Below are 16,941 nucleotides of genomic sequence, written 5' to 3' on the forward strand. Positions count from 1 at the left end.
AAACCGAGGTGGCATCGGGATATTTGAATAGGGGTCACCCCCCTACCCACCCCCCGGAGGGAGCCTGAGACTTACTGGAGCAAACCTTACCTCTGCATCACACAAACCCTCACAGTAGGGACTGCTCTGATACACGCCGCAGGTGGGAGGATCTCCCTCCGACGCAGGGCGATACTTTGCGACCCCCTGAGGGTGAAGGCTTGGAACAGTGGAAACATTACGGACGGTGGAACTGACCTTACGGGGGACGGAGGCGGAGTGCCCCAGGCTGGGGCGGCAGCACTGAGAAAGCGACACCGTGGGTGCCACGTGGCGCACTGGCATTTTGGACCGCTTGCAACGCCACAGACGTGATCCCGCGGTTCGTCTGCTCCCCTGTGCTCTCTCGGAAAGACACAGGCCTTGATACTGACACTGCCTGCACACACCACCTGCCCCATGTCTGGAGGGGTGATGACACGTACCGGAACGGGGAGTGCATCGGCGAAAGGGAAGACGACGAAGACGACATCCAAGATGGATGCTGACCATGTGGCGTCAAAACTAGACTCTGTCCTGGCAGCCATGGAAAGAATGGAGGAATCCCTTCAACAGACCCGCACCTCCCTGGAAACCAGAATTGACAGTGTGGCAATAGACCTAACCCACCTCAGAGCTGACCACAAAAAGCTGCAAGATCGCACCACAACTCTAGAGAGTACGATGGCAACGCTGGAACCAAAGGTGACCCAGTCGGACAAACACATACAAGATGTCCTTAACCGGGTAGAATTCTTGGAGGACCGCGCTGAGGACGCAGAAGGGCAGGCACGGAGAAACAATATCCTCCTGGTGGGCATTCTGGAAAAATGGGAGGGGATGGACCCCACGCAGAGAGTGGAAGACTGGCTACGAGAACTACTGCCAGAGGACACGCTATCGCCCCACTTTGTGGTGGAACGTGCCCACCGAGTGCCCACGAAACCCCTCTCCGCTGGCTCCAACCCCAGGCCTCTCATCCTACGGGTCCTAAACTACAGAGACCGCGATGCGATCTTGCGGGAAGCCAGGAAGCTAGGTGAGATCCGGATTGACAACGCCACTGTGATGTTCTTTCCAGACTACACCGTGCAAGTGCAAAGGCAAAGACACTCCTTCCTGGCAGTGAAAAGAAGACTGCGACAAGCCGGACTTAAATACTCGCTGCTCTTCCCCGCCAAGCTACGGGTAGTGGCAAAAGATAGGACACACTTCTTCATGAACCCTGATGAGGTCGAGGCCTGGCTTGATGAGAACATGCCTGACGTACCTAGGCGAGCACAGGGGACTGCTACCACGGAACACACACGTGGACCACGGAGGCGCCGCCGACGCAGGGCTCCACGCCCCCCCACACTCGAGAATCGCCGGCTCACTCTCCATCCACAAATGTGATGCTACAAGAACAACAAGATGCTCTCCGCAGGGTAGCGGAAATCAGCAGCTCTCCGGCTCAGTCCCCTGCCCCGAACACCAGCCCGACACCTCTACCGAGCGACGACGAGGCGATCTATGGCTTACCGGATTCTCAACACACTGAAGACCTCCTGGACATCACACCGCAAACTGCCGACCTATTTGGCTGAACTGGACCACGTAGATTCCTGCCCCTATAGCACGAAGCTGACACGGCCACGCAAGTTCCCCATAGACCCTCCTCACAGTGAACGAACTGCACAGCTGCGTGCTACTGGGTTCTGCCCACCTTGGGACACTGGGCTCCAGCCAGGTACTGTGAACACTACTTACACACGGCTCAGCCACCCACTGACACGAAATAATCACTTAAACTGTAGCAATGTACATGCCAACTGCCACTACCTAGGCCGTTCGAGGAGGGGGATCTCCCCCGGAAGCCTTGCCCCCACCTCTCGAAGCTTGGGAGCGCCGCTGGCGTCGCACTGGGCGACAGGGACTGGGCATCTGCCAGACAGCAACGGCCTCTCCGCCCCACCCTGGAGGGATGCCGCACTCCCCATGGACTACACCGTAATTGCTATTGTTACAACATAAGTCACACGATACCCCCTAGAACTGTATAGTTTACGAGCTCATTCGAGTATTTGGACGGCGACATGTTGTGCAGCCGACCTTTTGGCATTTTTGATTATGTTGCCATGTTGAGGCTATATGTTCTCCTCTTTTTCACTACCCTCCTATACCACTGGAGATCATTACATTTTGTGCTGAGAAATTGGAGCAATTTTGCGATGGGGATGGGACCCTGGGCTCGGTGGGGAGCCATGCTTGAGGATTTGACACGCGCGGGGGCGGGAGGAGCTTGCACACACGGAAGCTATGGCTGAGATACGAATATGCACCTGGAATGTCAGGGGAATGCACACACCAGCTAGGCGTTACCAAATTTACTCGTACTTAAAGCGACACAAGATAAGCATAGCACTGCTCCAGGAAACACACTTGAACAAGGCAGAGGTTCAAGCACTTCACCGCAGATGGCGCGGACAACTCTATGCTACAGTCTACTCCTCATATGCACGCGGCACACTGATATGGGTCTACCCTGGGACCCCCTGGACAGTCACAGATACTACAATAGACCAGGAGGGCAGGTTTGTTGCCGCACAAGGCAGGCTAGATGGGCAACAAGTAGTACTAGTGTCCCTATATTCCCCAAACACTGAGCAGGAAGGCTTCCTGGCGCGCCTCTCCACGATAATGGCGACCTGGCACGCGGCTCCATGGTTACTGGGTGGCGATTACAACTGCACACTAGATACAACACTAGACCGCCCCTCCCCGCCCCCCATCGGCGCACCTACGCGATGTGCCACAAAGCACTGCTAGAATGGGCCGCGCAGTGGGACCTCCATGATGTTTGGAGATCGCACAACCCTGGGACACGGGTCTACTCCTATTACTCAGGCGCTCACGACTTGCATGTCCGCCTAGACAGATTCATGGCGTCTACCGAACTCCTACCCCTTGTAACAGACACGCACTACATGGGCCGCACGCACTCGGACCATAACCCACACTTTTTATCCATAGCTTGGGAAAACCCGCGCCCCCCCGTACCCACCTGGCGACTACAGCCTGCGCTGCTACTTGACGCGGCTTTCCGCGATTCCCTCCTCACACGCGCTGCTCAGTACTTTGAGGACAACGCAGGCACGGCGTCCTCCACCCAGGTAGAATGGGACGCCTTCAAGGTAGTGATCCGAGGTCACTGTTTGAGGACGCAGGGCCACATGAGGCACCAACTAGAGGGCGAATTGACTAGGCTGGAATCTGACCTGCTCGACAGGGAGGAGGAGGCTATTGGGGGTGGTGCTGACTCGCTGCAAGAGGCGCACACAGAACACGCACGCCTGCTGGAGCGACTCCGCAACATCAACTATGCTGCACATTCGGCGAGGACGCACCACCTGAGTGACAGACCTGGCAGGCTACTGGCCTGGCTGATTTCACAAGAAACTCGCTCGACCCCAGTGGCAGCAATACACGTAGAAGGGAGGGGCCTATTGTATTTGCAGCACCAGATACATGACGCGTTCACCACCCACTATGATGCATTATATCGCTCCCGATTACCACACCCCCACCCGGACATTATTGACTACCTCTCCCCTCTGCAGATGCCACAGCTGACTGCTGCGCAACAAGACGAACTGGGAGCCTCGCTCGAGCCTGATGAGGTCCGCGAAGCAATATTTAACTTGTCTAACGGCAAATCCCCGGGCCCAGATGGGCTCCCAGCCAAATTTTACAAGGCAGGCTCAGATATCCTCATCTCAGAACTTCTGAAAATGTACGCTGCAGCGGTGGAGGATGCAGCCTTACCCCCAACGTTAAATGAGGCCACCCTGATTTACATCCCCAAACCTGACAAGGACAGTACACGGATGGGCTCTTACCGCCCCCTGGCACTGTTAAATACAGACTACAAAATACTGACCTCCACGTTAGCCCGGAGACTGGCCCCCTATGTGCCCCGCCTGGTTCACCAGGACCAGAACGGCTTTGTCCCGACGCGCCACACCTCCCACAATATCCGCCGCCTTTTCCGGATACAAGAATATTCTACCCAGCAGTGGCCCAGAGCAGGATGCCTGATACTAGATCTAGAGAAGGCCTTTGACTCGGTTGAGTGGCCGTACCTGAGAGCAGTTACGGAGAAGTACCAACTAGGGGGAGGCTCCATCCGGGTGCGAAGGGGCACTAGACAAGGCTGCCCCTTGTCGCCTTTACTGTTTTCCTTGGCCATGGTGCCCCTGGCCACCATCCTCAGAACCCAGGGACCTGAATGGGGGATTCCACTGGCGGATGGCCTGCACGCAGTGTCGCTGTACGCAGACGACTTACTGCTGTACATTAGAGACATAACCGACATCCCTGCCTCCCTAACTGACGTCTTCCAAACCTTCAAAGAGATGTCAGGGCTACGAGTTAATTGGTCCAAATCGGGGGCTTATTCCTTTAGCCCGGATACGCCCGAATGCGACATCCACCTGGGCGGAGGTAGATTGCAATGGTACCCCACTACGTTCCGCTACCTAGGGATACGAATATATCGGGACCCAATAGACATCCTGGAGGGGAATCTCCTGCGGACAATCGCCTCAGTTAGGGCGCAAATCGGATTCTGGAACACCCTACCCCTCAACGTGCCGAGTCGTATAGCACTGACCAAAATGATAGTGCTGCCTAGACTGCTGTACTATTTCGCCAATATTCCCACGTATGTGCCCAATAAAATATTTCACGGTCTGGAGATTCTGCTGCGTAGTCTCATCTGGAATGCGGGCCGGCCCCGTGTGGCGCTGACCAAGCTATACATGCCCACTGAATCGGGAGGCCTGGCGGTTCCCAGCATGGAGCTGTACTACCTCTCGGCACAGATGCAATGGGTAACGGGGTGGCTCAGCGGCAACCATCTCGAAGATACTGCCTCGGACACTGCTGCCTGGACGCAAGCACAAATTTGCACGCTGTTCCACCCGATAACTCGAACTCCCTGCCCCTCCCAGCTGCACCTAGCGGTGGCGCGCAAATGCTTCCTGCGATGTCTACGACTCACCCGGGCAACGACACCATATGCCCCGATACTACCCCTTCTGGGCACTCCCGGACCGACGGGCGCACTGACTGAGGCTCGCTTGGCCAGCTGGACACGGGCAGGGGTGGACACCCTGGGTGACCTGTATGCAGACGGGGAACTGCTCACTTTCATGGACCTGGCTGCTAGCACGGAACTCCCAGCTGGTCAGTTCCTACTACACGCAACTCTCTTGCGCACGCTTACTGCTTCCTGGGGCGACGTGACCGAGGAACTGTCGATGCACAGCTTCATGCAGTATCTGCACGATATGGGTAACGGCTCACACGTCATCCACTGGCTGGCGCAGGCCCTACAGACACACTCGCAACCGTCCACGCTGCCGCTGCGGGAAAAGTGGGCAACGGACAGGGGAAGGGGCTGGACTGATAAGGAATGGGCGATGATCTTAGCCGGACCGACGAATATCCCACGCAACCCCCGCTTCAAAATTATTCAATTCTACATACTGCACCGAGCTTATCTCACGCCCGACAAAATAAATAGATATTTTTCAACCACTGATGCCGCTTGTCGACGCTGCTCTCTGACTGGAGCAGACCTTTTGCACATGCTGTGGCACTGCCCTGACATACGAATGTACTGGGACGAAGTCATAACGCTACTCACAAGTAGCACTGACGAGCAGATACCACGCACGTGGGAGGCATGCATCCTGGGACTGTACCAGTGCACGAAACTTAACAAAGTGCAGACGCGCTTCTGGGACATGGGACTCATAACGGCCAAACGCCTGCTCACTAAGCACTGGAAGGTCGCGACCCCCCCACACACTCGACACTGGCGCGCCTCCTTTACCAACTGGGCACGGGCGGAAAGCACGGTGCTCCTCCGGGAGGAAACTGCGGGACTCCGAAAATTCCCTATTGCTCAGCTCTGGGATGACCTCCTTAAAGCATTCCAGCAAGCCTGCCAGGAGCAGGGGACGACTTGAGATAACGGGTATCGTCGTCATTACGATGTCAAGCAACATTAAGAGTGATCACTACACTACGCCCCTCTCCCCCACCCCCTCACCACTTCCGGCCTTCCGCCCTACCCTAGCAGATACAGACACTTGTACTCCTCCGCCGTGCACCTGACGCTCTCACCGCGCTGCGCACATACCACTACCCTCGCCTCAGCCTGCCTACGCCCACGCCGACTACAGATGCTAACAGGGGAACGATCCCCCCTCATACAGAAGAGCAATCACCAAGCCAATGGGCTGCATCCGCGCCCCGCGGAGCATTAGCTCGCACTCTGACTGTGCACCACAGGCAACACCTAACAGCTCCAACCCGGAAACCCACCCCCCCATTTCTCCCTTCACACTGCAGGATGCCCTACCATGCCTCGCCTCGCAGCTGCTGCTCCCCACAAGAGCCCATGATGATCTCCCTCCACCCCCCTTGACCTCAGTTGCTTTCCCGACCCCAGGTTTTCCCCGCCATTGCATAGGCATAGGGAACGGTTTGTTTGCTGGTCATGTTCCCTGACCAGGCCCCTTTCTTATTTCAAACGAAGACAACGGATGCATCATGTCATTAACACGAAGCAATACCTTATTGAACTCATGCTACCCACCGACTACAGAGATACGATAACGCTTACAAACTACAAGAGGTGTGAACTCGTATTCAACCTCACACACATTAGCCAAGGACATGTTGCGCCGTATACTGGCCACCGCCTCAACCTTTGCGACCTCCCGATAACAACACTGGGGAGATACACATGCACCACACTGCTGGATATCCGGGCCTTAATCAAAACGGCTGCAGACTAGCTCCGCCGAACATAAACGCTTGATCCTATGCCTCAGTGAGCTATACCACTACACATTTTACCACACCCACGTAAGCATTACGAACACGATTCTGGTGAAACATTTATCGACAATCCCCCCCCCACTATTGACTAATCTCAGCTGCTTCCTAGGCTATCTGTGGGGACTTAGGCGATTACCATAATGGCACTAATGCTGGATGAAAACTGCAATGTTCTTCTTGACAACAAAAGACAAAATCACAGATCTGTCACTTATTCAGCTAGATACCAGATGACTGCAAATGCATTTTCATAAGATTCGCCGCCGGACCCCCGGGTTGTCGGCTAAATGGCTGTGTCATCCAGTTACAGATTTACCTGATTATTCTCTGCTCGGCTGGCCCCTGTGCGCCGTGAAATGTAAACTGTATGATGGCAAACTTGTGCAAAATAAAGGTCTTCCAAAAACCAAAAACAAAAAAATGAATGTATATCGCAACCAGTGCATGTAGTCATTTGCATTCATGTTTTACATTTTATTTTTTAGTTGAGAAAGAAAATGGAAAACTCAAGAACATATTGAATAAAAATGTAAAAAATAAAATGTAGTAAAAACATGAAACCATCTTTTTTAAACAACCTATCAATTAGATTTATGTACAGCATTTTAAGACCTGTGAATATTATGGAAAAATTTTGCAAGACAACATAGCCAGGCGCCAACACATTCTGTTACACCGATGAGTGCAAATTTCTTTTCGGTCATTGTGCTCTTATTTATACCCCCATATGACTTTAATCATCACGTGAAGGATTATAACAGCTTAGAACCATAAAGCTTGAGTAATTAATTACTCGGCTGTTAGCTGACAAAAATGTTTTCTCTAAAAATCAGCCACGACAAACATTAAAACAAAATAAAAAACAAATGCATGTGTGGTGTCCACGGCAGGCCATAGTATTTTGGACTTGGACAATTTGCAGCACATTATTTATTCAGAAATGTCTTGACGCTTTTGTCACTTGCTGTCTATGATTTTATTTTATGTTTTAACAGGCATGGGCGCAGGGCAGTCGAAGCTCCAGTGTGTAGAGAAGTATGGGTTTTCTACCGTCACCTGCTGTGGATACATCCCCCAGGTAGGTGCGTTAACAAGCCATTAATGCAGTGACAGCTGGCACAGATCGGGGTTGGCAGGGCGGCGGGTCAGGAGGGTGTAAAAAAAAGAAGAAAATAAAAACTTACCTGCTCTTGCCTCTCTCCTCTCTCTTCTTGCTGCGTCTCTCCCAGCCAGGAACGGGAAGCACCGTGGTTTGGCGTTCAGCCTGGGAAAGGGAGCCTGGGCATGTTCTCCACTCAGGCTGTCCTGCAGCCTCTGTGGAGAACATGCAAAGTGCGTATGACTGTTTGACAGGCCCAAGACGGCTGGCCAAACAATAATGTGCACTCACAGAGGGCCCACCGCAACTCCCTCTGCTCTTCTGTGAGCAGAGTACCCCCCCCCCCCCCCCCAAAAAAAAAACTGCAGCGGCCGGAACCAATAAAATGATAACACCCATCAAGTTATTATCATTTTATTTTTCCTTTATTTCACTGCTGCAAGGCAGTGGGTTGACGCTTCCACGACTTAGCGGATAAGCCACCACTGCATTAATGAACTTGGGTTTGACACACAAACCAGGCCTGGAGTGGCTCTATTGGGCACTGGTCGATTCTGCGTAAAGTTGGGAAGGTGTTGGCTGGTTTTACTGCTGGTGGGGGCCAGTTTGGTTGCTGGGGGCCATCTATGTTTCCTGCCGGAACCGCTTCAAAAACGAACCATGCAAAATAAACCGTTTTAAAGTGAGCCCAGTCAGGTTGCGCTCGTCTCAAAGCCATTTGTTTTGCATTTGATTTGTTCTTGTCTCCTGTAGGGTCGCCATCAGCAGTGCTGATCTTCAGAGGGAATTGAGGCGAGAGGTCTGCTGTTGCTTGGCCTAGAGAGTGCAGGTCATATTAATGGCTCTTCAAAATTCAGAAAAAGTGTATTTCGTTATACTGCAACCATTGTAGCACATTTTCTTTTTAGGGTTTTAAATTATATCACTGCGCATTGAATGACAGTTGTTAGAAGTGATAGACTCTAAAACCGAACTTAGAAACATTAATGCTCCCAGCCCTACTGCCCTGAAACAGTGCTATGAGTGAACCAAGAGGAAAGTCAGTTGACTTTTGTCCCAAAATGTGGCCTAAAGTGTTACTATAGGTGTAGTAACATTATAGTTTTTTGCTTTCATACTGCGCACACCCTGACATTATGCATTTCGATGTAGTCTTGTGATGAATAAGGAAATTTATGTACCTTGAAGAGATTAATTATCTAGGATCACATAATGTGGTCAAGTGGAAGCCGGTATTAATGAAAGGTTTCCTGGTTTTATGTTGGGCAGTTCAGCAACTATAAGTTTATCTCTTACTTTGTCTTGTTTTAGATTAAAGCTTAACACTTTGGACCCGATTCACAAAGGTAAAGTTAGACGAAAATCTAACTTTACGACTTTTGGTATTCACAAAGCGCATTTACTACTCGTAAATGCCCTTTGTGAATACTGAAAGTCGAACTTTAAGACTTTCAGTATTCACAAAGGGCATTTACGAGTAGCAAATGCCGTTTGTGAATACCGAAGGTCATAAAGTTAGACTTTTGTCTAACTTTACCTTTGTGAATTGGACACTTTGTTTTTACTTCAGTGTGCTGTGTTAAATACATCAACGCTATGCATATTTCACAAGGATTGGTGATGGTAGTGTTGGAGGTAGGTGATGTGTCACATCCTGGTCAATCTAGTTGTATGGAATCTTGAATACTTCATATTTCCAGATTCCATGCAACAATAGTTGACCCAGGCTCCTGGTTTAGTCAAAATGTGGTTCCTGTTGAAGAAAATAAACTAAGTTTTAAGCCTTCCATGCGTGATGATACTTATTACAAATAAGTAAAGGATCTTACTATGACTGGAGACCTGAGAAGGAGCCTGGAGTTCTGCGACTTTATAGATCACGGAGCTGAGCACTGCTGAGAGCCTGTGAGGTGGTGAAGTGCTTGTGCATGCCGCTCTGGTCAAGTCATGCTGAACACGTCGTGAATACGGAGACCAGCCTGTGACAAGGGAGAAGTATATTTTGCAGATTTTGGTGACAATTGGTGCCGGATTGGTGTTGGTTAGTACAGCATGCGCTTAGCTGTCGTATTTGCAGTAGAGCGCAAGCTTAGTTTGCCACGAGCTGCACCCGCAGGGCAGTGTCAATATATACGCTCTAATATTAACAACTAGAACACGCTGCTTTCTTTTGACTCAAGGTCAACAACTAGAACGCGCTGCTCCTATCTCAATGTTGGATATTAATAGCGGCCATAATTCATTGTAACAAGAAAGCGAACATCGATATTTTGGTGATTCGCACAGCATGGTGAATGACTGCAGTCAATAACCTTCGGTGATTCACACATCATTATAAACAACTGTGAACATTGAAAATAATTACTTAAAGAATCATGAGAGAACACCATGTTGGATGACTTTTGTCCAGTACTCTCAGTCATTCACACATCAGTATAAACCTTTGTGAACACTGAAAAAAAGGATTTATAGTATTGTGAAAGATATCTATGCAGCAATGCACATACAAGTTGAGTGGTATATATGTCAAGACATCGGTGATTCGCACACCACAGGGAACACTTGATTTAATATCAATAGGAAGCACATTATCATAGGAAGCCCATTCTATTGGTATTTACTGGGAGTACTTTACAAGTAATCAATTATATATACATCAAGTCATCGGTGATTCGCACACCACAGCGTACATTTGTTTTTTTGATCAGTTTAAAAATGGATAGAATACATGGGTCTATACCATTTCTACCTACACTCGGTGTTCCTATTTTGGAATGGAGACAGTGGAAGGAAGGTTTAGAAGCTTATATTGTAACAATTGGGGGTGATGACTATACTGACAAACATAAACTGACCATAATAAAATATTTTTTGTGGCGGAGGACAGATGTATTCTTAGTCATTTGCCTTCGATAGTGGTAAAACATGGAGACGAAGATGACATTGATGTATATGAGATGGCAATAAAAAAACTGAATAAGTTGTGTATAAAAAAGGTCAAATAGGTATTGGCAAGACACAAGTTTTTAAATAGAGGTCAATTGCCCATTGAGTACATTGATACTTTTATGAGCGATTTAGGAATATAAGAAGTTAAATGTAACTACGCTTCTTTTCATGACCAAATGTTGCATGACCAAATGGTACGTACACAAGATAGCATATTCTAAGTTGCAGGAAAAATTATCATCAGCGAATGATTTGACGTTAAACCAAGCTATTGATATCGCTCACCGTATTGAGGAGATGAAATTCGGTAAGAAAAAATTGTCAGAAAAGAACACGGCTGAAATCCAAGCAGTAAAAAAGGCTAATGTTGATGAGAAAATAGGCAACAAAATAAAATTTAAAACTGAAAACACTTGCCGACAAGAAGGAATAAGTATGCTTTAAATGTGGTTTACCAGGATATTTATCTAATGATAACGTGTATCCTGCTATAGGAAAATCGTGTAGATATTGCAGAACCAAAGGACACTATGCTAGGATGTGTAGACGTAGAAATACACCTAGAGAGAGTGGGGTTGAGGTAAATAAACAAATATGGAATTTTTATAAAAGAAGTTAAGTGTGACCCTGAAAATTGTCAAGAAGAAGTATTTGTTTTGAGTATATACAAGAAAAATGAGAGAACTAAAGATGCTCCTTTTTCTATAGTTAACATAAGGCATAAAAAGATAAAGTTAATTGTACACTCTGGTGCTTCGCATACCTTGGTAGGTGACGAATGGTTAAAGGAATTTTCCTGGGGTGATTATCACCACTAATATCAAATTAGTAGGTTACGGTAACAAATCAATTGAAGTATTGGGATATTTTGCTATTGATTTGAGTTTTAAAGACAAAACCATAGAGACAAAAGTTTATGTGGCCAAGTAAGGATCTTGTTTACTAGGTTGGTCTCAGTAAAGAGACTTAATGATCACCATTGATCCTAATAATCTAGATCAAGTGGTAGAATATGATGATCTAGTTCTGCAAATTGATGACAATATGACAACTAATTGGGAACCATTGTTTCCTAAAGTGCTAGCCTCACAGCTAGGACATTTGCAGAACTTTGTGCACACCATTATTTTAAAACAAAACGCCATACCTAAGGTGCACAAAGTTGTAAATATACCTCTACCTAGGAGAGATGGTTAAAGGAGGAGTTAAAGAATCTTTGTGACCGGGATATTACTTAGGAGATAGAATACTCAGAATGGTTGTCATCTGTGGTTGTTGTACACAGACCCAATGGAAAAGTCAAGTTATGTGTTGACTTAAGAGACTTGAATGATTGTGTGTGGGTGGATCGGCATCCCCCACCTAATATAGCTGATATGTTTGCCATGTGGAAAGGGGCAACAGTATTTTCAAAATTAGATCTATCCAGTACATGCCACCAGATAGCACTGTATGGGGAAAGGAAACAGTACACATCATTTATAACATCTGAAGGGGCATATAGATATAAGAAAGTGCTCTTTGGACTGATCTCAGCATCTTCAGCCTTTCAGAGGGTTATGCAAAAGGGTTTTAAGGAGCTACAAAATGTCCAGGACAATATATTGGTCTTTGGAAATACAAAACAAGAGCATACAGAAACTCTACATAAGGTATTGAATATTTTGCATGATAATGGTTTGACTCTTACAAAAGAGAAGTGTAAGTTTTTTATGGAATTGGTGGATTATTTGAACCACAATATTAGTAAGCATAGTGTTGCTTCCAAACACAGTTTGGTCAGTGCAATAGAAGAAGCTCCTGAACCACAAAATACAGACCAGCTCAGGTCATTTTTTGGGTTGGCGGAATATTACGCCAAATGTATACCTTTGTCAATATGAGAAATGTTATGTAGGAAAATCAATTGTTTGAAGGGGATGAGAGTTGTGTATCCAAATTCAATGCCTTAAAGCCTAAAGTAGCTTCAGTCCCTCCATGGCGTTGTTTGACACAAGATGTGAGCCTATCATTGTATTGGATGCCAGTAATGGTGGCATAGGGGCAGTATTGATGCAAAACCACAAGGATAAAGTAGCTACAATCGCTTTTGCATCAAGACCATTAAGAAGTGCAGAGTGTAAATATTCAATATTGGAAAAAGAAACCCTAGCATGCTGGTGGGGAATTGTTGCATATACTTGTATGGGACAAAATTCAAAGTAAGGTCAGATCATCTGCAGTTAGTACATTTGTTTACTACAAAGGGTTGTGGTAAGGCAACACCTAAGATTGCCAGATGGCAGTACAAACTGCAAGAATTTCACTTTAAGATTGAATATATTCCTGAAGTGAAAAACATTTTAGCAGATTGTCTGTCAAGGCTTTCTGTAGCTTGTGAAGATGTCAAGATTAAAGATATTGATATGGAGAGGTTGGCATCAATTTGTAATGTATCCAAGGGATGTATTCAAGGGAACCAATAGAAAACAGCTTGTGAAATTACTGTGATATCAAAAAGGTATTGAATTACCTGGATGTCAACTTGGCCAAGGAAGGAAGATTTGGATGAATGACTCTTGCCTTTCATGTATGTAGTTTGTGAATTATCTGAGCAAGATGATACTTTGATTTGTGGAGAGCACCTAGTGGTTTTACGAAGTTTGAAACATTTGATATTAGATATTGCCCATGAGGGTCATCCCGGTATGAGCAGCATGAGGAGGAGGAGGATTAGATCGGTATTTTAGTGGCCCGCTGTGGATAGATGTATTGAGAGAAGATTTAGATCATGTGTTGAGTGTCCCATCAGCCATAAATCTAAGAAAAAGTATGAAAAAATCATGTGTTGAGTGTCCCATCAGCCATAAATCTAGGATAACGATAAAGTATGAAAAAATGCCAATGTCGAGGCCTGCTAGAGTGAGGGAGAGACTGTCTTTAGACATTACAGGACCTATGTCTATTGTTAAAAAGCAAACGTATGCTATAGTACTGATTGTTAAGCTGTCTCAATGACCAGTGTTCAAAATGGTACAACAGGTCGCATCAAAAAGGGTGATCCAATTTTTGAGTGAGATTTTTGAGAGAGAAGGATTTCCTATTTGTTTGGTAATGGATAATGGAGTACAGCTGGTTTCAAGGGAAATTAGGTAATTCCTGGGAAATCATGTAATTGCACACATTCATAAATCAGTTTACTATCCACATAATAATGGGATTGTGCAAAGGTTGGTCAGAGTATTAAAAGAAGGGTTACAGCTGGCTATTATTAATGGAAAGAATTGTCATTAAAACATTTAGTAGCTATTATTGAGTTATGGGAACACTTAGAAAAGAAGGGGATATATATCTCCTTTTGAAAAAACGAGATAGAGAAAACCTCTGTGTTATTTGAATCAGAAGTGGAAGTTAGACTTGATAGACGAAGCAAAGGGTGATGAAGGACAGGTCAAACGGAGATTGTCAATGGAGATTGAACAGGATAATATGAAGAATAATAGTAAGGAACAGGGGCTAGCCATTAGGAAGAATTATTGGGTGCAAGTGCAAAAAAGGGAGGATGGTGGGGACTGGAGAATCAAGATGCCAATAAAGGTAGTCAGAGTAGGTAATCAGGTAATAGAGTTATCAGATAGAAATATTTGGAATTTGAGCAAAATTGTGAAAGTTCTCAGATGGTTATGCCCAGATGATGACCAGAATTCAAAGTGTATCCAGGAAAATAAAAATTGGCGTAGCATAATGGGTGGATATGGGAATAACATCAAATATTGAGGAAACAAGGACGTTGGGATGCAAATTAGGAAAAATACCTGTTTGGTGTAAGGATTATTTCATGGGATATCTATGGTTAAGGATAGAATAGAACATGAGCTCGAAGTGAAACAAATGATGTAGTTTAATTTAGACATGTTGATTTGGTAAGGAATATGTGTTAAAGAACATTTGAATGTACATAGGAAACTGTTGTATTAGATAAGAAATTGTTTATTCAATATTTTGTTTATGCTTGATGAAGGGGAATGTGTCACATCCTGGCCTATCCAATTGGATGGAATCTGGAATACTTCATATGACCAGATTCCATACAACAACAGTTGATGCAGGCTCTTTGTTTAGTCTAGTCGATTCCTGTTGAAGAAAATTAAGCCTTCCATGCGTGATGATACTTATTACGAATAAGTAAAGGATCTTACAAGCAGCTTGTTCTTACCGGGCAAAACAGAAAACAGCATGCGCCACATGCCTTTGATCTTGGAGGCAGAGCCTAACTTCCCGACAGACATCATAGGAAGAAAGCTTCATCTACAAATGCCACATTCAACTAGACTAAAAGACAGCCAACCACTGGACCCCACATGCAATAATAACAAAATCAAAGAAAATGGACTACAACGCGGAAAAGAAAAGGTGTACTTCAGACACTGGTGATGACTTTTGTTGTTTAGCAAAGTTATTGAGTATTAGCATCTTCTTGAAGAACTATCTCTCAGACGTTTTATTTATTTTGTTTAGTACTCATATTTGTTTGCGTAAAGTTCAAATTTTTTCAAGCATGGCCATGCAAATAGTGTCATCACCCCCTATGTTTTCACAAACAGCTGGGGAACCATCAATGAGTTGGGAGGATTAGCATTAAGCCTTCGAAATATACCTAGAAGCAATTAGAGATCATGTGTTCATAGCCAAATTGCCATGCTGAAATATAGTCTAGATGTTCAAGGTAGGAAAATGGTAAAGACACTACGAAAAACATATACCCCAGTGAGAGAAAATGACATCTCGGACATGGCTCAAGACTCCAAAGATGAATATGAGACATCCGCGTAAGCATTGGAGGATCCGTTGTTAGATAAATCCATCTGCATTGCAAGAAAAATGGAAAACACGTTTCTCTATATATCTCAAGGAGCTGCATGATGGACAAACTAGTAGAAGATTTGTGCACTCAACTGAAGCACAAAGTATGAAGGAAGGCCAGCCATTGTCAACAATAGAGGGAAGAATGGAAAATGAGATAAAAGTGACAAAGCACTGGATATTTCTGATAAATGATTATGCTATGGCTGTGGTAGCATTAAGCATACAGGGTTATCTACCAACTTCCTGCTTTAAAGGCTAGGTGCTTAAAAAGAAGAAATTGGGGCATTTATCAATGGTGTGTAGAGCAAATATCTTACAATAGAAAAGAACAAGGGTGTGGAAGTATTAGCTTTTTGAGATGAGAAATCTATTATAAAAGAAGTGGATGGTATCTGTGACCCGTATCATCCCCTAAATTGTCTAATCAAGATGTAAGGTAAGATAATACATACTTGGGCGGATTCATATTCTCTCTTTATCATAACAGACAAAATTGTATGGGAAAATGTAGGCGGCAAGACTTTGCTGGGGTTTGATGTTGAACCAGAAAGATGCTGTGAAGTTAAATTACCTATGAAGGTGTATTTCTGGACGCATCTAGAGTACAAAGATAGAAATACCTACAACAAAGTATGTGTTGTAGAGAATGGTAAAACCTTGTTAGGTTGGAAGCAGCAACAGGTATAAGGACCAATCATTGGCCCCAGTCTTCCGGAACAGGTTTTGCTTATGAAGGATAATAGTACGAAAAAATCTGAGTGACTTTCCAAAGTTGTTAGCGAAGCACTTGGGATATCTAAAAAGTTTGAACAATGCTTCATTTTTAAAGTCGGTGCATTGGCAAGAGTGCACCAAGTGACGAGTGTTCCCCTAGCTCTTAGAGAACTGTTGAAGGAGGAACTAGAGGTGCTGTGCCCGAGTGGAGTTATAGAACGAATAGAATTATCTGAATGGCTCAGTCCATTAGTGTTAGCCAAGAAGACCAATGGTGATATTTGAATGAGTGTCAACTTAAGGGTTTTGAATGAAGATATATGGGTATATAGCCACTCTCTTCTGCACAGTAGTGAAAAGCTGATGTGTGTAAAGGGGATAAGTATTTCTCCCTGTATACTTATCCAATGCCTATCACCATGTGC

General features: G+C 45.8%; 1 protein-coding gene across 2 annotated transcripts in view; it reads left to right on the forward strand.

Moving 5' to 3' along the window:
• The window catches only part of LOC144770306 (ketosamine-3-kinase-like), a 502,039-nt gene that overhangs the window by 402,299 nt on the left and 82,799 nt on the right, over positions 1-16,941 (forward strand). For both annotated transcript variants that reach the window (XM_078654708.1, XM_078654710.1), the window contains exon 4: positions 7,905-7,987. In XM_078654708.1, the coding sequence (XP_078510834.1) occupies positions 7,905-7,987 (83 nt within the window). The remainder of the gene's footprint in view (positions 1-7,904; positions 7,988-16,941) is intronic.

This window comes from Lissotriton helveticus, chromosome 7 (genome assembly GCF_964261635.1).
Source record: "Lissotriton helveticus chromosome 7, aLisHel1.1, whole genome shotgun sequence".
Lineage (NCBI taxonomy): Eukaryota > Metazoa > Chordata > Amphibia > Caudata > Salamandridae > Lissotriton > Lissotriton helveticus.